General features: G+C 39.0%; 1 protein-coding gene across 3 annotated transcripts in view; it reads right to left on the bottom strand.

Annotated features, from left to right (window-relative positions):
* The window catches only part of DNAH14 (dynein axonemal heavy chain 14), a 231631-nt gene that overhangs the window by 4408 nt on the left and 200547 nt on the right, over positions 1-26676 (bottom strand). For all 3 annotated transcript variants that reach the window (XM_081942264.1, XM_081942265.1, XM_081942263.1), the window contains 7 exons: positions 24387-24584; positions 20056-20249; positions 18676-18854; positions 17403-17599; positions 15849-15961; positions 3563-3693; positions 2218-2366 (listed from right to left, as the gene is read on the bottom strand). In XM_081942264.1, coding sequence (XP_081798390.1) covers positions 2218-2366; positions 3563-3693; positions 15849-15961; positions 17403-17599; positions 18676-18854; positions 20056-20249; positions 24387-24584 — 1161 coding nt within the window. The remainder of the gene's footprint in view (positions 1-2217; positions 2367-3562; positions 3694-15848; positions 15962-17402; positions 17600-18675; positions 18855-20055; positions 20250-24386; positions 24585-26676) is intronic.

Genomic DNA, 26676 nt, shown 5'->3' on the forward strand with positions numbered 1-26676 from the left:
CTTTTTCAGAGAGCTAAAAGTGAAGTTGACTAAGGCACCTGAGGGTAGAACAAGAAGCAATGAGTGGAAATGAATCAAGGAGAGAAGCAACTTAGAACTGAGGAGAAACTTCCTGATAGTTAGAACAATTAATCAGTAAAACAGCTTGCCTCCAGAAGTTGTGAATGCCCTAACACTGGAAGTCTTTAAGAAGATGTTGGATAGCCATTTGTCTGAAACGGTATAGGGCAGTGATGGCGAACCTATGGCACGCGTGCCACAAGTGGCACGCAGAGCCATTTGTCAGGGCACGCAAGGCGCTGCCCTGTCAGCTGGCCAGCGCGCATGCGCGTGCTGGCCAGCTGAGTTCACCTTTTAAAAAGCTATTTTTCGCCTTCCCCAGGCTCCAGAGGCTTTATAGGAGCCTGGGGAGGGTGAAAAGAGCCCCCCCGCCCCCCCGGAGGCTTCAGGGACCGTCCGGAGGCTTCCTTGATGCCTTCGGAGCGCTTAAAACGACCCTCCGAGCAAACCGGAAGTGACTTCCGGTTTGCTCGGAGGGTGGTTTTAAGCGCTCCGAAGGCTTCAGGGAAGCCTCTGGACGGTCCCTGAAGCCTCTGGAGGGCCTCCGGGGGGGGCGTGGAGGCTCTTTTCGCCCTCCCCAGGCTCCTATAAAGCCTCTGGAGCCTGGGGAGGGCGAAAAAAGCATGTAAAAATGGGGGGATTACACGTTGCGCGCGCATGTGCACTGGGGGAGGTCGCGCATTGCATTATGGGTGCGGCACGCCCGCACACGACCCCTCTGCACTCCCCCCACTTGTGGCACGCGAGCCAAAAAAGGTTCGCCATCACTGGTATAGGGTTTCCTGCCTAAGCAGGGGGTTGGACTAGAAGACCTCCAAGGTCCCTTCCAACTCTGCTATTGTATTGTATTGAAGCTCATTGCACAGGAATTATAAATCAGGGGCATCTGCAGTGATGCAAAAAAGGGAAAATGCACACAGTCGCTATCTTAACGTTTCATAGTCCCCTCCCCTCTGCCACGGCATGGAAGTGATTTCAAAAACATCAGGATAGACATATTTCCCTTTCCCTGATTCAAGGATACAGATATATATTAACATTACAGGCTACTGGATCATCACAGAAGTGGAAGATACTTGCTGTTTGGGGACTATCTGTCCCTTTTGTGTGGAAAAATAGTTGTGGGCTTGTTTAATGTTATTGCAAAAACAATTTGCTTATTTATTTGTTCAATTTGTATGGCTTCCATAACTTATTAGAGTGAGTCTGGGCAGTTAAAATGAAAACAACAATAAATGAAATAAAAACAAAACACATCTTCTGGTCATCAAACACTTCTTGATCCAAATCCCCAAAAGAAAAACCAGGTTATTAATAAACTGACAGAGTTGTGAACCAATCAAATTCTGGCTATGAATAAGGGAATCATTACAAAGGGGGGGGCGTGCTGCCCCCCAAAAGACCCTCTTTCTAGGTTAGGACAGATGACGAGATGCAAAGAGGAGACCTACAGTACAGATAGCCTGGAAATACTTAAATCTTTTGATGATTTACTTGCTGCACCTATCAGTTGTATGTTAAGTAGGTGGCCATAAAAATTTCAGTAATAAATAAGCAAATAAAGTCGATTTAACCTATTACTTCAAAAAATGATTTGCTTTAGCGAAATGGTATGCTAAATCCATTTCCTGAGCGACCCTTCCCAGAGAGAGACCTGACCTCCGAGGCGAGCGGGGAAAAGGCCCCGGCCCTCCCGCTCCCCGGCCTGACCGCCGCGAGTGCCGCGTTCCCCCCTCCGGCCCCGCCATGCGGCGGAGGGGGCGACCCAGAGCCGGCCCATGCCAACGCTCAGCTCCTGCTGTCGCCGGCGCCCCGGCGCCGGATCCAATCCCGCGCAGCTACGGCGGCTACCTGGTTGATCCTGCCAGTAGCATATGCTTGTCTCAAAGATTAAGCCATGCATGTCTAAGTACACACGGGCGTGACAGTGAAACTGCGAATGGCTCATTTTCCTTGCAATATCTTTATCTTATTTCTTTGTAGATAATTTAATAACTATATTCCAGATGGTTTTCAATTGTAGCATTTATATACACCTTTGATATGTAGCCAACGTTTAGACATATATTCAACTATCATACATGATATTCGTATGGATGCCTGCATTTTGACTACATATCAACAGTCAACCAGAACTGGTTTCAATCCCATGCTTACCTCAAAAGCTTTGTTTAATATGTTTTCCCTTTTATTGAAGCTTAAATCTTCATCTTGAGTTAAAGGAAGCACTTTATGTGTAAAAGTAAGTGAATCCACTGTTACTTTATTCAACCGAGCATAATTCTGACACACAGCAATAAGAAATCCTTCAAGAACAAAATACACAGATTATGCACCTTGTTACCATTATTAAGAAATTAATTACATTTACTCTTTAATTACATGAAGATAATTTTATTCTTTGCAAAGAGTGCATGAATTTGCTATTTGATATACTCCCATTCAATGAAGAAGTATGAAATATAAATAAACAAAATAGTTTCTTATTTAGTCATCGAATTATTAATATAGAGAATTACAAAGTAATACAAGATTTCCTTCATCTGTAATGACTCGTTCTCACATCCAAACACATCTGCAGGAATTATGTGGACAAGAAAAACTGAAGAGGGAGTGAGGGAGATCAAGAAAAATATGGAAAAAGGGAAGCAGTAATAGCAGTAATTATCCAGTACAATTTAATTATATTACATTGTAATCCAGTTTATATCATATAAACATTCCACATATCTATCATATCTAATATAGGATATAATTTATAAACTTCTAAGCACGTATTTAAACTGGAAAATCTTCTATGGATTCTCTAGACCAGCGATGTCAAACTCACATCATCATGGTAGCATCACGTGACATATTGGGACTTTTCCCCCCTTTGCTAAAATGGGCATGGTCAAAGCAGGACATATCTTGCCCGTAGGCCAGGAGTTTGACAGCCCTGCTCTAGACTATCTGGAGTCTAGATATTCTTTATAATTTAATGAAATACAAGTATACTTCATTTAATGATAAAAACTGAAACAGACAACTCCTTTACTAAGCAAAAAAAGTGAAAAATCATGTCACCATGCCAACTTATGACGACAGTTCCAGCAATAATGATGTCATGTGAAGACAACTTGTGACTTCCTGCCATCTTCCCATTGACTTTGCTTGTCCAAAGCCAACAGTTACAGTTACAAATGATGATCACATTATGGTGGAATGCTATGACCATTGTAATTGCTTGTCAGTTGCCAAGTATCTAAATCATGATCACATGGCTGCAGGGACATTGCAGCAGCTGCAACTTGAAGGACTGGTTGTAAGTCTCCTTATTTAGCATTGTTGTAACTTTGAACAGATATTGAATGAGTGGTCGCTACGCAAGGACTATAAAATATAAAATAATATAAAAGCTACAGCTACAAACTATTTCAAGAATGTGAAGCACACATTTTAATAAATTAAAATAGATAATTGATAAATGTCTATGAATAAAATAAATTACAAAATTATGTACCATGTGGAAAAAAGAAACCTGGAAGCCAAAAACAGCTAGGATGTCCTTGATAACTGGCATGAAACTCAGGATATTCACCAAGATGAGGTAGTATCTTGCTTTGTCTCTGAAGCATCAGTAAATCATTAAACCTGTTCAAAACATTAGTAAGTTTAAGACTATTACATTTCTCAGTAGCTAAATGAAATTAGTGTATTACTGTATATTTCTAAGTAGCTAACCAAATAATCCAGTAATTTTGATACAATTGGACTGGAAGGATCAGAAAACCTCCAGCCGAACTCTTACAATTTTCATTCCACAGAGAAGATTGCAGTTGCACATTACACCTCTCACTGTGATATATATAATTGTATAGGATGTGTGTGTGAGAGAGATAATATCTACAGTTCTATAATATTAAGGCAGGATCCAAATGCCTGAGAATGCCATCCAATTTGTAGAACATTCTAACAGATATCAGTAGAAAATTCATTTTGCAAATGCCAATTTTTATACAACATTTTACTATCATGTTAACAGTTCTCCTGAAATCAAATGCAGCTCCAGCTGGACAGACGTGGGGAATCTGAGCTCTGGAGAGCTTCACATGAACCCTGTCTGACAAACTTACTCTGGTGATCCTTTTTTGGATCAGAACTCTCCTGGAGAGGGGGGGGGCGAAGAGGGGCAGTGTCTCAAAAGACCCAGAGGGAGGCAACAGGTCCCTTGCAGGTCGAAGAGTTGCCTTATGAATTGGAGTGGGGGTGGCAGTTTCTAGGCTGACAAGATGCTGACTTCCTGTCTAAGCAAATGAACAGGAGGGTGAGGAAGAGATGAAAGACCAGTAAGAAAATTTAACTAACTCACAGCCATAAATGAAACCTGGTAAAGGCAAAGAAATTTTGAGAGCATAAATAATATTGATGGTCAGACCGGGATTTTTCCAAAAGGAAGGAAGGAAGATGGGAGGGTTGAAACACCAGCCCCCCCAAAAGCTATTTTGCTAGAAACAAATTCAGACAGAAAAGGAGAAAGCACAAAAGTGACAAACCCACTCAAATATAAACTCTAAATTTGGATTTGGATTTGAAATAGAAGCCAAACATTCCGAAGGATTTACTTCACTTTGAAGCAACTCCAAAAAATCAAGAAAAAAACCACTAACTGATAACCTAACTTTACTGTGCAGGAAGTTTTAATTAACCAACTGCCATAAATCAAAATCTTGAAAAGCAGAAGGCAAAAGATAAACATACCTAAATCTGGCTGTTTGCAAGTTTTGTTCCAATTGATATGTTTTGAACAGCTGTAGCTGATCGGAGACGGAAGGTGACGGGGAAAGAATTATTACAGAGTCAAGAACTGGGAAATGTGAGGGTTCCCCTCCCCCCCTACTTTCATCCTTTTTTTTTCTCTGCAAAAGAATAAGATGGCCTCGGCTTCTCTTCCAGTCTCACAGTAGTTGAAACTTAAGGTGAACCAGAGCCTCAAAATAAGACTTGTATAACTAACTGCAATTTTGGAACTGGACATTAAGGAAGAACAAAAGACCTAGATGGCTCCCATTGCTCGTCCCCTCACCAGCTGAAGTATATAAATTTAAGGTGGACCCGAACTCTGAAATAAGAACTGTATAACTAACTGTAACTTTGGAACTGGACATCATGGAAAGCTGGGAATTTGAAGAACTACATGAAATTATAAAAAATATGCATAAATCATTAAAATCATTAAAATCAAGCCTAAATAGAATTCTGAACCCAGAGAAACAGATATCTAAAGAAGAAATTAAAGAAGAAGGGGGGCAAGTCAACAAAGGGGTACAAATGGAGGAAAATAAAAAGCAGACAAAAAACTCCATTAGTCTTGGCAGTGGTCTAGGGAAAACTGTAAAAAGAGGTGTCCCAACAAAAGGGAATAAAAAGCAGACAAAAGGGTTTGAGGCTGTTAGTGGCATAAGGAAAATTGAAGTAGGAGGTTTTTCCCCAACAAAGAGAAATATAAAATATCCTTTTGATGGTGACCTGCGGAAAATTGAAGAGAGTGAATGTGTCAAAACAAAGAAAAGGGAGAAGACAGGAACAGAGAAATGGGACAAAAGACTTACTAGGAAAAAATTAGACAACTAGAAACTTTTATATGGGAAAATATAAAGCCAAGATAAGGGTCTTATTCCTAAATATGACAATAATATAGAGTTGCCAATTGGTTGAATATAATAATGGAAAGCTAATTAAAAAAGGTTAAAATACATGGAATATGGATAAATATGATATTGATATGGGGAGGATGTAAAGCAGAGGTTTGTGATTCACTTTTATACATGATAATTAAATTGAGATGTGAATTGAATATGTTGAGAATATGACAATAGAAGGACAACTAAGCATGGGTTAAAATATGTGAAACATGGACATATATAGAATTTTTAAGATGATGAACAAAGTGAGATGTTTACCGCTGTTATTCTATATAATAGACTAAGGGAATTGTAATGAACATTGAACAGTGAGGATTGCCATTTATAGACAACTACGGGTCATTTAATCTAAGATATGGAAAATGGGGAGGGAACATGAAATACACCTACAATGGGAAACTATTGAGATTTAAAGACAGAATCACTAACTGGAGGCATGTAAGGATGTATAAAGATAAAGATATAAAGATAATGATGAGAATAGCTGGGAACTGTAACCAGGTCTACGTCTCGGCCAAAATTAAGCTTGGGGGGAGGGTTTTAAAAGAACAATGACTATATATGTATACTTTTTTGTTCTACTTTTTTAAAAAAGGAGGAGAATACATGTTAAAATTAAATATGTATATTGAAAAGGAATTATAAATACCATCAACATAAAATGGAGCTTGCTCAGAAGCTGAAATACACCAAGTAAATGAGATGAAGAGTGGGAAATAGAGGAGAGAGAGGGAAGAAGAGAGGGATAGGAGAGAGGGCAAGGGCGGAGGGAAGGGGAGGAGAGAAATGAGGAGTGGAAAGGGGAGAGAGGAGAAGGAGAGAGGAAGGGGAAGTAGAGAAGGGAAGAATGACATAGGGAGGAAAGGAGGTAGGGAGGGGGAGAGAAAGAGAGAAGAAAGTGATGGATAAGATACAAACATGGTGTATGGAGAGTAGAAGAGCCAATAATTGTGGAAATGGGTCTGAGGTTCAGCAATTATCAATGCAGTGTAGCTGGCTGCCACCATTACTAACCACAAACACACACAAACATGCCAAGGGCACAGATAGCAGCTTTATCTGCTTGGCCACAACCTGAAGTGACAGATAATCTTGTGAAGAAACTGGATCATATCCCTTCACGTTGACTACAGCAATTAGTCACCAGGATATTCTCTGTTAACCCAATTTTCTGTGTAAAATACAGAACCAGTCACATTAGCTGGATTTGCTCTGCATACTGGACTGAAATGAGGCTAGCTACTTTTTGGCTCAGCTTGTCACACACAAGCACAGCCACAGATTGTCAGTCATCATATTTAACCTAATGATTAGGTTCCTGTTCTCTCCCATTCCCGCATTACCTCCAGAACTCTATATACAGCTGTGTGAAAAAGTCCTGCCCGCTTTCAGTTTTAAGCTGTATTTACATGTTTAATCAACTTTTCACTCAGAAACCATGCAAAATTAATACTTTGATGAAAGTTTCTGTAGTAGGATTGCGATGCATAATTTTTATTAATAGAACCAAAGTCTTTTTAAGGTCCTGAGTGAGTTTATGTGCTAAAACAAACACAACTTGAATTTTCGAGAATGTTAGGATCGAAAGTAGCCAATAAGCAGCAAGCTTTGGCTGACCAATCAAAATGCACAGGGGCTAAATCTATGAGCCAATCAATGTTGTCATATTCTCTGACTATAAATAGGCATGAAAATAGGCATCAAGAAATTTAATTTAGCTCTGGCTGCGGGCAAGGATGAAGGCCTTTGCTTTCACCAGTATTGAGCAGCAGCATGGCATCATTGAGCTTCATGAAGAGAGTTACTCCTGTACAGAAATAGCCAAGAGAATGAAATGCCATTGCACCACAGTGAGCAGAGTGGTTGAAAAATACCAAATAACTGGTTCAGTTGATGACAGGCTCTGCTCTAGAAGACCAAGAAAATCGACAAAACGGCAAGATCGGGCTCTGCAACGCATTTCGATGACTGACAGGAAGCTCACCTCACCTCAGATTACAAGAATTTGGGGTGAAACATGTGATGTAAAAGTGAACAAGCACAGTGCGTCGCAGACTGCTTGCCAGAGGGCTCAAAGGCTGCAAGGCTCGAAGTAAACCTTTGCTCACAGACGCTCACTGCTCTCGTCGACGTGCGTGGGCCAAGAAGTATGCCAAGTGGACCAATGAACAGTGGGGCAAGGTCATCTTCAGTGACAAGAGCAATTTCTACTTGACTGGGAATCAGTGCAATAAGTATATCAGAAGATTTCCAGCTGAAGAATTTAGGCCGTACTGCCTGAATCTATCTGTGAAGCATCCATTGCACGTGATGATCTGGGGCTGTATCGCTGCTTCTGGTATTGGCCAGATACAAATCGTGCAAGGAATCATGAATTCCAAACAGTATGTTGAAGTCCTGGAAAAGACCATGCTTCCTTCAGCTCAGCAACATGTAGGGAAGGACTTTTACTTCCAGGATGACAACGCTCCTTATCATCGAGCCAAGTCCGTCCAGCAGTGGATGAAGAAGCATGATTTTCCACTCCTGGATTGGCCAGCTCAGAGCCCGGATTTGAACCCAATTGAGAACTTGTGGGCCAAGATTGGTTATGAAATAAGCAAGAAGCATCCGAAGACCAAGCAGGAGCCAATTGAATCCATTATTACAGCCTGGCATCACACTGTCACCAAAGATCACATGTAAAGGCTAATACAGTCGATGCCGAAGCAATGCTGCCTGGTGATAAGCAATAAGAGCTGGCCAATTTCATATTAGTAACCATGGTTGGTTACCTAAACAGTCCTTTTCAGGGCCACAAACAATAAAAATGTTAACAAAACACTAGCATCAGCCTTAGTAATTGCAACATGTATGCCAATGGGTATGTATCAGTTAATCTGTTTTCATAGTCATTGTAAGCATGCATTGTAAGCATGCAAGAAAATTCACAATCCCCATCAAAACAGCACCAAATTGCAAAAAGCTTATGCTTTTCACTTAAAAACCACCAGTATTTATTTAAATATAACAATATTTGCATAGCAGTTAGCATAAAATATCATAAAGTATCATATCCAAAAAATGTCATAAACCATAAACCGTAAAGCATGCAGGTCTTTTTCACACAGCTGTAGATATCTACATATACAGTATTCCATGGTATATTATATTACTATACAAGGTTCTTTCCTAACTAGAAATGTTTCATTTTATGGAGTAAAAGGGCAGACACTGTGACTCTCTCTCTCTCTCTCTCTCTCTTTCCTTGGGTGGATCTGATGGGAGGGTGGGAGGAGTGGACTTCTTTGCTGGGCTTGAGGAGGGGGGACAACTTGGTTGCAGAGGTTGGTCGACAACTTGGCAGCTGAAATGGCTACAATTTATGGCTGTATTTTCCCTTCATGCTATCTAAAGATAACCGACTAAGCCTAATTAGCAATGTCGGAGAAAAAGAAAAAAAAGGAAAAGAAAGATGGGGCGAGCACAGATGAATCAGCTTCCTCTGACAAGGAGGCTCCCTCGGACACAGAGAAGCAAAAAACCTTCAAACGTATTCCAGGAGCAACAAAGTGCCGAGCCAGATGTGGGGGAAGGAGCTACAGGATGCGACATCCACGAAACGAGGTCAGTGGTTCCTCCTTCTAAAATATCTCCAGGAGATTATGAATTTTTGGGGGCCAAGCCAAAACTTCCCACTCTGCCAGAGCCACTCCATTCCCAGACCCTCGCAGATTATCAAACAATTGATGAATGGCCGGCTAAAAAAAAATCCTCCCACGCAGAAAGCAAAGTCTATGAAATCTCCCCAGATGATGAGCAAGAAATGCAAAGCTATCTTGATCAAATAGAACGTTTCGAAAAATATGCTAGGGACGCGAGAGAGTGCTTTGAGGAGATAAGGCGAAGTAGGAGAAGCTCCCCCACTCCCAAAATGTCTGAGGATGCCATCTTGTCTTCAAAACAACAGCCTAAGACACACCCCACAGAGTTCATTGGTCAATTAGAACAAAGAGACATGTACACGTCACCGAGGTCACGTGGTCCCTTTGAGTCAACTGAACTTCCGCATACGTATAGACGACTGCAGCCAAAAAGTGAGGCTGCACTGCCATCTGCTGGCGGAGAAAAATTATTACAGCAAAAGATGAAGCAGTTGGACCAGATTTTTAGAGATCTGTCTATGAGTTTTACAGAAGCCCAAACTTTGCCCCCAAAGGTTAAGTCTTCAACACCTCCTGGCGGTGTCGAATCCTCCCTAGATGGAAAAAGGCAAAGCCAAAGGCGAATTCGAGGAAGCCAATTTGATGTTGCCACGCAAAGGCCAATGATGCAACCCCAGCATCTCCTGGTTCAACAACCAGATTTGCAACCAGAGCAACAAATTGTTCCTCAGCAGGTATTCACAGTCACCCCCTTGACTGGTGAGTCCAAATTAAAGGAGTCAGGAGAGAATTATAAAGCCTGGGTCAGTGAAATTGCGCTCTTGCTTCGAAGAGAAGGCACATATTCCATGGTTTTTAATCCTCCACCTCAGCCCTGGACACCTGCGATAAGAGACCTTGAAAACAGAGCAATCACGACTTTGCTCATGTCAATGGAAATTGAGATCCAAGGTATCTTTCCACCTGATGCAACTGCCCAAGAAATATGGGCTATTTTGGAAGATTGCTACAGGCCCGTTTCAATTGAATCTTCATGTTTGCTCATGTCTGAGTTCCATGGTTCGAAGTTGAAACCTGGTGAACGAATTGGTGGACATTTGACCAAACTGAAAAGAATGAGAAGTGAATTGAGACAAAATGGCCATGTAATCGATGATATCCAAATGATTAGCATCATCATTAACTCATTGAATTATGAATGGAAAGATGCTGTTGCAAAGATTAACTACGTGCCATTGCTCAACGCACAGTTAACCACGTTTGCAGACTTTTAGTGGAAGACAAAGCTATCAGGTTAGCTACACTACATCTGCAACGACCTCCAGCATCAAAGGCTCCAGCCAGATGTCCCTTCCGAGGAAGAGGCTACGCTCCAAGGATGCCAAAATGCTACACCTGCAACCGTGTGGGACATGACACCCGGGATTGTCCCCAACGAGTTCCAGCTCCCGCCACGTACCAGCCCAGAGGAACAGATTCCAGAGGCAGAGGTAGAGGCGGAAGACAAGGTCGTCGTGGTCCAAGGCGTGATCCACAAACTCCACTTGTGACACTGGCCATAACCAACGTTCCACAACCTGATCCAAAGTTCGACAGACGTCTTTTGTGGACTTTAGACAGTGGAGCAGCTGTGCACGTTACCCACAGAAGGGAACTTTTCACAGAGATGGGCGAACCAGAGCCCGAGTATCGAGAACTGTATTCCTTCACCAACCACACTTGCAAGGTTATGGGAAAAGGAACTGTTTACATTGAAGAGCTCGATACACACATCCCTGATGTTTATTACATACCTTCAGCAACCAGTAATTTGCTTAGTCAAAGTCACTTGTCTAGAGATTTAAAGTTCCAGGTTCACCACCTCGAAAAAGCAAGTTACTTAGTTAAAGATGGTGATATTGTTGCTGAAACCATGCTGATTGGTGGTGTTTATTACTTAAAGCCAAAGCCTAAAGGGCAAGCACAGGCAAGTATGCAAACTCCAAAAAGGCACAACGCAGACCCAGAGAGAGTTGTCCCAGAGAGAGAAAGCGTTACTGTGCCAAAGGCTCCTAAAGCCAACAAACAGAGAAAACAGAAACAGATTGCTCAGAGCAAGCCTGAGGGTCCTCATGAAACTGTTAATGTTGAGAATTCACTAATTGGTAAACCTTTGCATTCCAGGTGTATTCACAAGTGGCACAGAAGATTGGGACATGCCAGTTTCCGTGTTCTTAGAAAGATGCCGGAGTTCGCAAAAGGTTTGGATCTAAAGGGGTGTAAGGTGTTTTTGGATTGTGCCGTTTGCAAAAAGGCTAAATCCAAGGCGGCTCCAATTCCAAAACACGCTACACGCCTGTCAACACGCATTTTTGATTTGGTACACACTGACATAGTGGGTCCTTTCCTACCAACACTTGGTGGCAGAAAGTATTTTTTAACAATTGTAGATAATCATTCTAGATATGGATTTGTATATCCTATGAGGGAGAAATCTGAGACCTTTCAGATCTTTAAAGACTTTGCAGCGTTTGTTTCTACACAATACCAAGTTCGCATCGCCAGAATCCAGAGTGACCGTGGTGCAGAATTCATGTCTCAGCGTTTCCAGGACTGGATGCGTAAGAATGGAATTCTCCATCAGACATCTGCTCCATATACACCGGCTCATAACGGAGTCGTAGAAAGAAGACAAGGGGTTCTACAAACCATGATGCGTTGTCTTCTAGAAGATGCCAATCTCAGTAACGCATACTGGGGTGAAGCAATCAAATATGCAAATTACATTGTCAACCGTACTTGGAGCAGTGTAATCAATCAAACTCCTTTCTACATGCTGTATGGCTACAAGCCTGATCTCAAGAACCTCCACATTTTTGGTTCATATGCTATGGTGAACACTCCCTTAAGTCAAAGAAGAAAGGGAGGTACAGTAGCAAAGAGACTGAGATTTATGGGTATTGATGATAATTCAAAATGGTTCAAATTCATCGATACTAAACATGTGATTGTCATTTCACAATCTGCTAATTTCAAGGAAGACATTGATTGGTCCAGGATTCATTCCAATGATCCTGAAGTTTATTTTCCTAGAGATGGTGTTCCAGATGCCACGCAGCCTGATGGCAATTTGCAGGCAGATATTCCTTCTACCAGTTCTTCACAACCTGATGTTCTGTCTTCGCGAGCCGCGGATGCTGATGCTAGCGACGAACGTGAGGACGAGGATGATGATGAAGAAGAAGAAGAAGACTGGTCTGTTGCTCCTAGACGCTCCAAGAGGGCCACAAAAGGAATCCCTCCACAATGTTATTCATGGCAACTGACAAAAACACCATTACCTTTGATTTGCAACGTTACTCTTTCTCCAGAGACATTCACACAAATCAAACAGCTTCCTGATTCAGAACAAGACAAATGGTATGATGCAATGCAGGATGAAATGGACAGTTTAAAGAAACTTAATGTATTCACACCTGCAAAACCTCCAGCAAACAAGAAAGTCATTGGCACCCGATGGGTCTACAGAATCAAGAAGAAACCAAATGGTGAGTCTTTGTACAAAGCCAGACTTGTAGCTCAGGGTTTCGCTCAACGTTATCCTGAGGACTACACAAACACTTACTCACCAACAGTCAGAACTGAAAGTGTAAAAATTGCTTTAACCACTGCAACTATTCTTGGTTTAGAAGTTTTCCAATTTGATGTGGACACAGCTTATCTACATGCAGACCTAGATGAAGAGATCTACGTGAGAAGCCCTCCAGGATTCCGAAAGCAAGAAGGGGATACCTGGTTCCTGAACAAAAGTCTTTATGGTCTGAAACAGTCAGGTTTAATGTGGTATTTATGTCTTACTGACAAACTAAATTCAATGGGCTTTATTAAGTCCGAAACTGATGAATGCGTGTTCACAAAAAGATCTAACAATGCATATGAGATAATTCTTGTTTATGTTGATGATATTGTTTATATTGGTCCAAATAAGAAAATGAGTGAGATTTTTGCTAAAAGTTTGCAGAGATACTTCACACTAAAATCTTTAGGACACATTAGCACTTATTTAGGTGTTCAAATTGAAAAGACACAGAAGGGGTTTAGTCTTTCACAAGAAGAGAAAATTGACCACATTCTACATCATTGCAACATGAAAGATGCTAGCACAACAAAGACACCCATGCAAACAGATTTTCACAACTTAACACATGAACCAAGTCCTGAGTTCGAGGATCAAACACTTTATCGTTCAGTCATTGGTTCACTATTATACATTAGTAGTTGGACCAGACCTGACATCGCACTTAGTGTTAATCTTTTATCACGACACGTAGGTAAGGCAACACAATTTCATTGGTCATGCATTAAGAAGTTATTGAAATACCTAAAACACACTAAACACATAAAGTTATTGCTAGAACCAACACGCGCTGATCAACCAAAGTTGATTTGTTTTGCTGACGCCGACTGGGCGAGTGACAAGAAGTCACGCAAAAGCACTTCTGGTTACATGATGTTCCTAAATGGTTGTCCTGTTTACTGGCAAGTGAGAAAACAGAGTTTTGTTTCATGTTCATCTACTGAAGCTGAATATGCTTGTGTTTCAGATGCTTGTAATTCTCTAACGTGGTTTGATGCTTTGATCACAGATATCTGGACACGTCCGATTCGACCAATCACCATGATGGAAGATAATGTATCTGTTGTTTATATTTCTGAGTCACATTTCACAGGTTCTAGGTCCAGACACATTGACATTCGTTATCAAAACACAAAGCAATTAGTTAAGCAAGGTTTTGTTAAATTGCAATATGTTTCTACACATGATCAGATCGCAGACATGCTTAACAAACCACTCGCCGCAAATCAACACGAGTATCTGCGAAAGAAGATGTGCCTTAATTGATGATTTGATGACGTCAGCCCAGACTAGCAAAAGAAGGGGTGTCACGATGTTAAAAAGTTTGCTAGGCCTGAACTGAATGAATTGACACTCAAGAGTTAAACTAAGAAAGTTTTATTGCGCAGGTCATAAAACAAAATGTTATCTGAAAGTGATTTATTGCGCACGCATTACACATTCCAAATTCCTTTCTTTTTTTTGTTCGGCTGCCAACTTGGCAGACGGAGCTTTCATTATCAAAATGTAACCATTAGTTATTTCTGTTTCATTAATTTTTTTATTTTATTATTAAAGTTTGTTTATTAATTAGAATATACTTAAAGGCTTTTATTTTATTTTCTTAATATCTCAAAAGATATGCGGAAGGGAATCAGCCACGGTCCATTGATCTCAGATATCAGGCGTTTTTTTTTCCCCTGACAGGGGAGCTACTGCCCGAGGGTGAGAGCAACCCCCTACCACCTCTGGGTTAGGTTACAGAACCTCCGTTAGCCTCCCTCTCTCAGTCTTCTTGTGCCGGGAGCATCCTTTTCTGGGCAGGGGCGAAGAGGAAGAAGAGCCGCTACCCTCCTCCTCCTCCTGTGGCTCATGCCCAGCACTCTCTCTTCTCTCTCCCTTCATCTCCCCACACTTGTTTACCCATGCCAGAGAGCTCGGGCTACGCCTCCCTCCGCCCTGGCTGCCTTCCACAGTATCGTCGCTCCTGAGTGAACTCTTCAGTCCTTGGCTGTTGCGAAGAAGCGGTGGCTCTGGGTGCGCCATGCCCGCTTCGTTCTCTTTGAGAGCCGCTTTGCACCTTGTTTGCAAAGCGTTCTCTCAAAGAGAACAAAGTGGGTGTGGTGCATCCAGAGTTGCTGCTTCTTCACAACAGCCAAGGACCTCTTCCACTTGGAGCTCCAGGTGGCAGAGCTCTCAGCACTTTTTCCACTGATGGAAAAAAATGCTGAGGGGGATCCTCGCTCACCTTTTGCCCACTGCTTGGAACTCACTGCCACTGCCCCCGCCACTGCCCACCACCACTGCCCCCCGCCACCGCTTGGAGCTCCAGGCAGCTGGCAAAAGGTGAGTGAGACTCCCCCTCAGCATTTTTCCCGCCAGTGGAAAAAGTGCTAAGCTCATCCTCGCCGCCCCACCCGCCGCTTCGAGCTCACCGCCGTCCACTGCCTGGAGCTCCAAGTGGTGGGGAAGGGGAGGCGACTGCAACGCCAGCAGCTTTGGGAGACGCTGGCCAGTGGGGAGTGGGGGCTAGGCTAGTGCTTACCTGTGTATAGGCAGGAGGAGGCAGTTCTGTGGATCCACGTGGTGAAGGCGAGGCAGGGTGAGCATCCTAGCAGGCCGGTTCATGGACGTGGCCAGCCAGCCGTCACTACCAGTTTGGTGACCCACGCTCAATTACCACTACTGATTCACCTGAACCGGTCCAAACCAGGAGCAACCAACCTCTGGTCTATTTGTATAAGACTATCCCATCCACTTCAAGGTAATGAATTTTGGGGGGAAGAAAACTGTCATCATTTGAAGTAACTATAATGCCTTTGACACTGACACCCAAAGTTGAGCTTATATTGTTGTTTCAATTACCTTTCTTGCATAAAGGAGATAATTCGATCAGCCCACATGGCGAAGAAATTCACTTGTATAATGAGATCATCAATCCAGGATCCTAAAGGTTTAGTTGTCTTAAAAGAACTTTGCTGTATAGATTTACAAAAGAATGTAACAAAAGATAAAGTATACTTGTTTTTTTTAAAGTACATTAATATGCAAACATGACATAGACAAACAATAGCAAATTGTTCTACTTCAATAACAAACAGACATTGTTGGATCCATCTCATCATTGCTTCTCTAGGTGGCTAACAACCAACAACCAAAATAAAATATATAAATGGCAGCCATGATAAAACAATTGAACAGAACTACCTTGCTAATGAGCTCTAGCTGAAAATTAACTTTGCAAGTAACAGTGATTGCCAGTTTGCTACTGGAACCAACTCAAGATGCTGGTTGCTAGCTATAAAGGCTCTCCTGGCTCAGGGCTAGTTAATTGAGGCACCACTTGTTTCCCATCGCATCTGCCTGACAATCCATCTGGCAAGATTGGCATGCTTCAGGTTCCATCAATTAAACAAAGCCACATTTTGGGACCCCCTAAAATGCACCTTCTTTGTAGCAGTGCCCACTGTCTAGAATGAGATTCTCCCCAAAATTCAAATGATTTCCACCCTACTGCTATTTTAAAAGACGTTAAAAACCTTCTCCAAGGCCTTTGGAGAAGACAACTGATGCCCCTTTTGTCCTTTTGGTTCCTTTCTGGGTTTGTTTGTGTGCCATCATTGTTGTTTTGTCTGTGTTGGTTTTGTGATTTTTGTAAGGCTAAACTGGTGGGTGATTGGATATAGTTTTGTGATTTCCTGTTATCTTCTTTCATCATGTCTTTCAATTCAGCAATCTATTTTATAGTCTCAGAATTTCCTAGTGGTCATGTTCCAACCAGATCTAATTCTTCTTATCCATTTTGAAATAAGAGTAAACTAAACATCTTCCCCAAATAGTTTATAACTTTCTTACATTAAATACATGAGAATTCAAATATGTAAATGAATATTTTAGCATATGCATTATTCTTTTGAGCCACAGTAATATATCCACAGTAATTATATATAATTTACTAAATTCCATGTACATTTTGGGGGTAGAATTTTCTTAAAACTAATTATTAGCTATTGTTATAGAAATAATATTCTATAGAATCTATTTTACATAAACAGAAAGATAAGGTACACACACACACACACACACACACACACACACACAAAATTCAAATCCTTTTACTACAAACACCCAGATAAACATAAACATGTTTTGTTTTTGTAATTTTGTAATTCTTTTTGTATTTCTATGCTTCATCATCCTTGCTATATTTTATCTTTAACTTTATGTTTTATTGATTTTATTGAAATTCCTTGGTTTGATTTGATAAATTACTATGGTTTGTCACAGTCAGCCAGATATTTAAGTTGCATTTGGCATTTCTGCTCATCTATTGCATCTATTATTATTATTATTATTATTATTATTATTATTATTATTATTATTATTTAGCAAAAGTAAAATAAGAAATTGTTCACATACCTCCCACAGATCAGCTACTCTACCTTTTAATATTGAATTATAAAGTTCTTCTAATCTTTTAGTGAATATAATTTTTCCTTTAATTCCTTGCTGAAGCTCTTGTAATGATTGAATTATTAAGTATAGTAAATTATTACAATGGTCAATCTCCTGGCGCAAGACAGGTAGCAAAGGTGAACTGGTAATAGAATAAAAATCTACGATGAGAGAAAGAGAGAGAGAGAACTGGTTAACAAGGCTAAGATTACAAGATAGGAATTCCAGCAAGTATGCTAATTTTAAATAAGAATAATCTGTATAAGAAGCAGGCAATTATGGTAGCAAAATTACCCATTTTCTCCTGCCTTTTCAATGCACTTGCTTCTTCTGGGGATGCAGGATTATCTATACTTGGCCATTGCTTTAGTAATTGCTCTTCCCTTTATCAGTTAGGAGAAATAACTTTCATGCCTTTAAACTTTTACACCATAACAGACTTTCCTGTTAAGTAGAGCAAAGGGTTGTATAAAGCTGAAATATGGAATACTACAGGTAGTCTTGGTTAACGATAGTAACTGGGGCTGGAATTTAGTGGGTAAGCAATGCATCATGTATCACATCATGTGATGACATCACTTAGCAATAGAAATCTCTTTAGTCCCTTTTGCTGTTGCTAAGTGAAGATTGTGGGTATTTGAGGACCTCTTTCTGACTTCCTCCTAGATTTCAACAAGCAGAGTCAATGGAGAAGCCATCCAGAAGTTGTGAGTCCTCACTGGCTTGCAAACAGGCTGGCAGGTAGATATATGGCTGCTGCAGAGCAGGGCACGGCTGGCCTGGGGTGGCTGTTCCCAGGGTGGGAAGGTGCATAAACATGGAGAAATCAGGTCTCCAAATATTTGTATGTTTACCATTAACTGCCTCGAACATGCTACTGTAGAATGAAGATCTCTTTATTGAAAGTTGTGAACCTTTACTGAAGGCTGTGAATTGCATGCTGTCTAGTGCGGGTATACATCTAACAACCTGCATTGTGGCTGGTCTGAAAAGGAGTTTCAGACCTAGAACCTTCAACAAAGAAGTCTTTATTCTGTAATGGATTGATTTAGGCTAATAATTATACATAACATGCATGCATGAACACAAATTGTGTTTCTCACTCTTTGCATACAAATGTATAACTATTATATATATTATATAATACTATACAAGTATATATGCACAGATATCATTTCATCTATATATATATAAACAAACGATGACAAATGAACATTCTATGAAATGAAGTTCTGACCTTCTGTAGCTTTTGCAAGTGCAGCCCAAATTGGTCCAGACATGAAACTTCTCAAGGTTACAATTTCTGTAGTCATATATTCATTAGATGCCCCTTCCATATTCTCTACAGTCAATGGTAGCTTTATTAGAATATCAGATACCATTTCCAGTACTATTTTATCCTGGTCCATTCTATCACTAAGACAACAGGGAGATCAAAGATGGACTTAAAATTAACTATGGGAAGTAACCAAGTTAATATCCCACTATTTATACAGGTAGTCTTTGCCTTGCAATAGTTAGTTTAGTGAGGTTTCAAAGTTACAATGGCACTGACAAATGTTACTTATGGTCATTTTTCACAGTTATGAGCTTTGCAGCATCCCCATGATCATATGATCAAAATTAAGATGTTTGGCAACTGGTTCATATTTATGACCATTGCTGTGTCCCAAGGTCATGTGCTCACCTTTTGTGACCTTCTGACAAAGTCATTGGGGAAGCCAGATTCACTTAACAAACAGATTACTAACTTATCAATTGCAGCGATTCACTGAACAACTGTGGCAAGACAGGATGTGAAATGGGACAAAACTCACTTAACAAATGTCTCACTTAACATCAGAAATTTTGGGCTCAATTGTGATTGTAAGTCAAGGACTACCTGTATATCACCTTTTCTCACTGTTTTTACTGTTAAGGAGATGTTGTGTTAGACCACCTTTCTGGATTTGTTTACATTGTAAATATGTCACAGCACATATCCAAAATTTGGGTAATGTTAACATTCTGACAAGCCGACTACACTGAATGAAAATGCAGACTTTGATATTTTGATAAACATAATCAAGTGCAAACAATCACATTTAACTAATGGACAACATATGAACATTGTGTCTCTCCCCCTCATCTTTCATGTACACATACTTATCTACAAATGCCAGCAAGTAATCTTTAAGGTTTGCATTTAATGGGATCATACCTACAAAATCCCTATACTTATTTTGTCCATTCTACAAAAAGCCATTGGGAGAAAGGAAGCTTTTCATCCTTTGTATAATTTTGCAGCAGATCATGAGGTGCTGAAGTTATTGATTCTATCTGTTTTACTCCAATAATATAAATTGCTTTCTCTCCTGCCAGAAAGCTTACTTAATGTGGTACTTTCTCATTGCTCTTTGCAGTTGGTAAACAAACATTTATTCCCCACTGTACAGCAGAGAAAAGCAGGTAGTTCCCAAGGCCAAAAAAAGCTCAATGAAAGTTTCTATATGTCCCTTGACACATACATTGATATATATTGATACTTTAGGCTTTAAGCAACTATTAATTGTTTCAACTTGTGCTACATTGGAGCGGGGGAGGGGAGGAAGAGGAGGAGGAAACTTCAAATAATAACCTGATAATATCTGTGCTGTATGTTGGTTGGGTACTGACAATTGAATTAATAAATAATTCTGCCTGAGCTTTTAAATATTGTCTTTCAGCACAATAATGCATTCCAAAGAGTTCCGGAGAATCTACTTCTGGAAGAGATTGTAGATAGGCTCTGCAGTCTTCTAAACTATCTACTTCAGATATTGGTCGGTACACCTGAAAAAAATTATTGTTAAATGCTTTATTATCTCTGGTCATTCAAATACAATGTATGTTCTCGTTCTCCCTCCCTCCCTCCCTCCCTCTCTTTATATGTATGTATGTATGTATGTATGTATGTATGTATGTATGTATGTATGTGTGTTACAACCCCTGGTATGCCCAAATATTATGCCTTTATTTATTTATCAGCAAAAGACAACATATATATATATATATATTCGTAGATTTTCACGGGTGTAGGTATGCTGCTTTTGTTGTATTCGGGTCTTTTCCCGTGTAAAGTTGAGATTGTCTTTGCAACGTTTCAGCAGGATCGCACCTGCCATCTTCAAGCTGTGGGCTTAAAATTGTGTTACAACCCCTGGTATGCCTAAATATGGGAGGAAGGTCACTACTCCCTCTTTCTGTCCTTCGGCTTATCACAGAAGACCATGCAGGCAGAAAACCTTATTTATCAGTACAAATACAACATATATATATATATATATATATATATTTGTTTTCGTAGATTTTCACGGGTGTAGGCATGCTGCTTTTGTTGTATTCGGGTCTTTTCCCGTGTAAGGTTGAGATACTAGTCTCCCTTTATTTTATCAGCACAAATACAACATATATATGTATGTATGTATGTATGTATGTATGTATGTATGTATGTATGTATGTATGTATATGTATATGTATATAAAAACATATATATACGAAAACAAATATATATATATGCTGGTTTATTCGGGTCTACAATACAAAACAACAATGCACACACAGCCTGCACCAATCAGCACCAATCTACCAATCATGATACAACCACACAACCAATCATTCTACTTACTGAAACAAAGCCAGCACCCCATCCCCTCCCACCAAGACTTACAGAAAAACGGAAGCTCCGTTCCCATTTTAAGCCCACATTTTAAGCCCACGCTTGAAGATGGCAGGTGAGATCCTGCCGAAACGTTGCAAAGACAATCTCAACCTTACAAGGGAAAAGACCCGAATACAACAACAAATATATATATATATATATATATATATATATATATATATATATGTATGTATGTATGTATGTATGTATGTATGTATGTATGTATATGCATTTGTGTTATAACCCCTGGTATGACTAAATATGGGAGGAAGGTCACTACTCCCTCTTTCTGTCCTTCGGCTTATCACAGAAGACCATGCAGGCAGAAAACCATATTTTTATTTTTAATGTTATCTTTTTATATTTGTGTTATATTTGTACTGATAAATAAATAAAGGGAGACTAGTATAGATCTATTTCGAGCTAATTAGCTCTCATCAGCTAGCCATACCCTTACTGGGATTTGAACCCGGGCTGTATATATCTTAGGCAGGAGTTTTAGCCACTAAGCCACGGGCTCTGTTCCTTATCAGTTGAGCCAGGGAAATAGGTATGTATTTGTGTTACAACCCCTGGTATGACTAAATATAGGAGGAAGGTCACTACTCCCTCTTTCTGTCCTTCGGCTTATCACAGAAGACCATGCAGGAACAGAGCCCATGGCCCGAGGAACAGAGCCCGTGGCTTAGTGGCTAAAACTCCTGCCGGGTGTAGGTATGCTGGTTTTGTTGTATTCGGGTCTTTTCCCGTGTAAGATTGAGATTGTCTTTGCAACGTTTCGGCAAGATCTCACTTGCCATCTTCAAGCTTGGGCTTAAAATGGGATCGGAGCTCCGAGTTCCGACGGCAGCTCCGATCCCATTTTAAGCCCAAGCTTGAAGATGGCAAGTGAGATCTTGCCGAAACATTGCAAAGACAATCTCAATCTTATACGGGAAAAGACATTTATGGTCAAGGTATTTTCTGAATACTGGATTTGATCTTCCATAGTTCTCAGGTGATTTGAATTTTGGAAGATAAAGGATTCTAGGAAAAATAGTAGTTTCTATTATGAGGTTCTTCATCTACATTAACCGGGGTTTTCTAGTTAGCCCATTGGCTTAGTCCAAAGGTGGTTTTTCCCAAAAGTCCCTCCTCCCCATTTTTTGCTATCTTTATCTAAATATGAAACATAGGTGTAAGCATTCAAAGGAAAAAAATGAAGATCTGAAATAAAATTAGTAGAATGGCTAAAATGTGCACCATATATTTTATAAGTCAAGTATAGGTACTGTAGATCTACTTGACATCTCTAAAATCATAGTGAAAACTTCAGGGACCATAAACCTAAGATTTATATAATACTACTGCTAATATTGTATCATGGTGTATGTAATTCTGCAATGGAAGCCTCACTAAACTTGTGTGTGATATGCATGAGGCACCTTTAGGGCAAGGCTTCAGTCTTGTGGTTGAATCTACCATCTTGCCTTTTTCATCCTTCCTGCAGGTGCTCCTGTTTTTTTTAAAGAGTGAATTGTGAATGGGAGAAAAGCTGAATTGTCATAGAGTAAGAGGAGGTAAAGCATAGGCTTAAAAAGCATGTGTTGCTCACCTATAGTTTTGTTCTATGATTGGTTGTCTTTTCATTCACAGATATAAATTTCTCTCACCTGTCAGACTTTCTCTGAATACTATAGAGTATAGAATTAAGCTGCATATTGGCAATCCTGATGATGCTCATTCAACTGTGCAAATCCTAATGATTTACTATTATTTACCTTTGTTAAAAGAGATGTAAACCCCTGTGTGAGAGCTTACATGATTTTGGTTCTGTTTGCATGGGGGGGGGGTAAATCATAGATGGCATTTTAAAGAACACAGTTACAAATAAACAACATAACTTCTCAGAAGAAAAATCTGATATGGGATGATGGTGAAACCAGCATCACACCATTGCAATGCATGCATTTTGCATTTTGAAATATGAGTAAACTAAATATTCCACATCTTCCCCAAATAGTTTATAACTTTCTTCTTTCATCATGTCTTTCAATTCAGCAATCTATTTTATAGTCTCAGAATTTCCTAGTGGTCATATTCCAACCAGATCTAATTCTTCTTATACATTTTGAAATAAGAGTAAACTAAATATCTTCCCCAAATCTTCCCCAAAGAGTTTATAACTTTCTTACATTAAATACATGACAATTCAAATATGTAAATGAATATTTTAGCAAATGCATTATTCTTTTGATACACAGTAATATATCCACAGTAATTATTATTAAATTCCATGTGCATTTTGGGTGTAGAATTTTCTTAAAACTAATTATTAGCTATTGTTATAGAAAAAATATTATATAGAATCTATTTCACATAAACAGAAAGATAAGAGTAAAGCACACACACACACACAAAACACAAAAATTCAAATCCGTTTACAACTAGGGGTAAAACTACAGATTCAATCATTGAGCCCAAACATGCTTTGGAGATTTCGATTCCAAGCCAATATTCAAGGAAAAATTTGGAAATTCAGCCTCTTTTTAATTTTAATTTCATTCAAAAGCCCATCTTTCCTGAGACAAGATTCCATTATTGAAAAGGTCAGATTTCTGGGAAGTTGTTTTATAATGTTTGTGGAAATTGTTTCTTTTCAGTATCTATTTTTGATTTCCAAAGTCTAGTTTTGATTTGTCCTCTCTCTTCTACATAGATACTCTATGAATAAATATGTAGTAGCTAAGGTGCTGGACTAGCAACAAGGAGGTTATACGTTCATGACCTGTTTTAGGCATGGAATTCAGCTGGATGACTTGAGCCAGTCTCTTAGCTCAACTCATCTTATAGGGTTGTGTATGGGGGAATAATAGCAGGTAAGTTCAACTAAGAAATAGTGACTGGCTCAAAGCCATTCAGCTGGATTTCATGCATTATACACAGTCTTGGCAATATCTGATAGATAGATAGATAGACAGACAGACAGACAGACAGACAGACAGACAGACAGACAGACAGACAGACAGACAGACAGACAGACAGACAGACAGACATACATACATACATACATACATACATACATACATACATACATATATATATATATATATATATATATATATATAAAGATAGATAAATGCAGGACAAACCAAATAAGTAATACAAATTGTTGAAGATAATTTTTATGACTCTTAAACCATCTCTCCTTCAGAGTAAACCTACTCTGCTCACTCAGTTGTAAATTTGTGATATTAAAACAGCAACATAATGAAAAATAGTTCTCATACCTTATCAGCAGTATAAACAAAATCTTCTCCCAATATAGAAGGATTATAAAAATTATCTAAAATGCTAAGCAAGCATCGACGGTCCCAATTATCAGTTACATGGCCTCCATATGTTACTTCTCCAGTCAAATAATGCAATGCTATCCAAGGAATCTTTTGGTGCTTCTCAAGGAGCACTTCCAATATTTTGATAGAAAACTGGAAAAGAAAAGTTATCATTAGGAATTACTTTTTTATTACTTATTTGTTGAATACTTGTTAGCTGAATACTCATTAGTTGAATAAGCTGAATAACACTTCAGATTCATGAATCCAAGGAATCATTTTTTAAACATAGTAATATTTCCAATGTATTAAACACGGCTAGATGTTTAATCTACATCTACATTTTTCTTCTATAAAGAAGAGCAGATAATGAACAGCAAATCTGTGAGCATTAGGTAAGATTCTAAGAATTCATTAATTAAAAAGAGCCAACATGAATTTATACTGAATTTATATCATGCTAGAGTAACTTGATTTATTATTTTAATGATAGGAGACCTCTGGGGAAGAAATAATGGACTGAAGACAAAAAAAAAAAAAAAAACAGAGCTGAAAATTATGGCTAAGAACAAGACATCAATTAATAAACTGGTTCTTCTTTCTTTAGAAAATGAGAGGATGAGATATTGGCCATATGGCTGCTTCACATGAGGAGATTGCAAGCAATGGTGTCCAGAAGGGAGAGAACCAGGAGATGAGATAAATTGCCATTATTATTCCAGACACAGAACTTTTAAAGGACACTAATTTTGCAACTCCCTTGCCAACCACTTTTAGAAATTGCCATTAACTGCTTTAAACAAGTTAGATGAAATGACAAGGTTGGAAATACTAGTTGGCATAAGAAAATGAAGCTGTATATTTATAATGCTTAAGAATTCAAAATAAACAGCAAAAAATAAGACAAGATTTTGGATGTAGAAAGTTTTACATAGATTAAGGGGTTAGTAAACATTAGAATATTTGATTTTGAAAATTAAGACTTTAAAGTTGATTTTAAACAATGAATGCATTCATGAGGAAGAAAATTTTTAATTTTGGAGACATAGCAACATAAGCAACATATAATAATGACTTTTGGAGATATTTTTGAGGAATGGCACTTTGAATTCAAATGTGCTGGTATTTGGACTGAAAAGAGCCCAAATACCAGCAAATATCAGGGTTTGCTTGAATTGAGATAAATAACTAATATTATTTTAGGGTTCTTATACTTTTTTTTGAAACCTGGATTGGAAAAGTCACTGCCCATTGAATTTGCCTATACTTGAGTTACAGAATGAAGAATTTTATATCTCTTAATTAAGAAGAGGAGACAAGATGGTGAATCTATTTACACTTGTGATAAGGGCATGTTCATAGTTCATTTTTCTTCTCTTTTTCTATTTTTTCTTCCTTTTTCTTCCTTTTTTTGTACCTTTTCTCTCTTTGTATTTTTCTTTTAAGTTTCTATTCTCTTTTATTATTGTAGTTAAAACTTTCAATAAAAATACTATTTTAAAAAAGTTATTATTTTATTATTATGAGCCTTCTGAAGTCCAGCTATACCATGCTATAGATTGGGGAAATGCTATAGACATGGTGTAGCTTGACTTCAGAAGGTCCAATAAAATCTCTCATAGTGTCGTTAATAAAGGGATCAAATATGGATTTCTCACCATGTACACATATACAAACAAAGTAGTGTGTGTTGTTTCTCTGTGTCATATATGAGGGTATATGCATAATTTTGTATTTATTTATTTATTTAGTCATGTTTATGGAGTGTATATTGAAGGTGGTGACCCTTTGAGAGCTGCATGCAATGAAATTTCATTTTAATGTATGCTGATTAGTGTACATTCAAAGTGGCAATAAAATTATTCTAAGTTCCAAGTTTTGATTACTCAACAATCCATGGATAGCTTGTGGATTATGCTCAGTGAGTATTTATAAGTGGACTAAATCAATCATCTATCTGGAGAGACATCTTCAGTGGGGTGCCACAAGACTCTGTCCTGAGCCTGGTTCAACATTTTTATAAATAATATGGATGAGGGAGTTGAGGAAAAGTTTACCAAATCTGCATATGATGCAAAGCTAGGAGGGGTAGCTAATACCTGGGTATAGAAGGAAAATATTTTAAAAAGCCTTGTATGGTGGGCAAATTCAAAAAAGTTACAAACAGTGGGTAAAAATGAAATATATTAAAATTTAACAGGGAGAAATGTAAAGTTATGCAAGTAAATAAGATTTAAAAAAAATA

This window comes from Natrix helvetica (assembly GCF_964273705.1).
Source record: "Natrix helvetica genome assembly, chromosome: 2".
Classification (NCBI taxonomy): Eukaryota; Metazoa; Chordata; class Lepidosauria; order Squamata; family Natricidae; genus Natrix; species Natrix helvetica.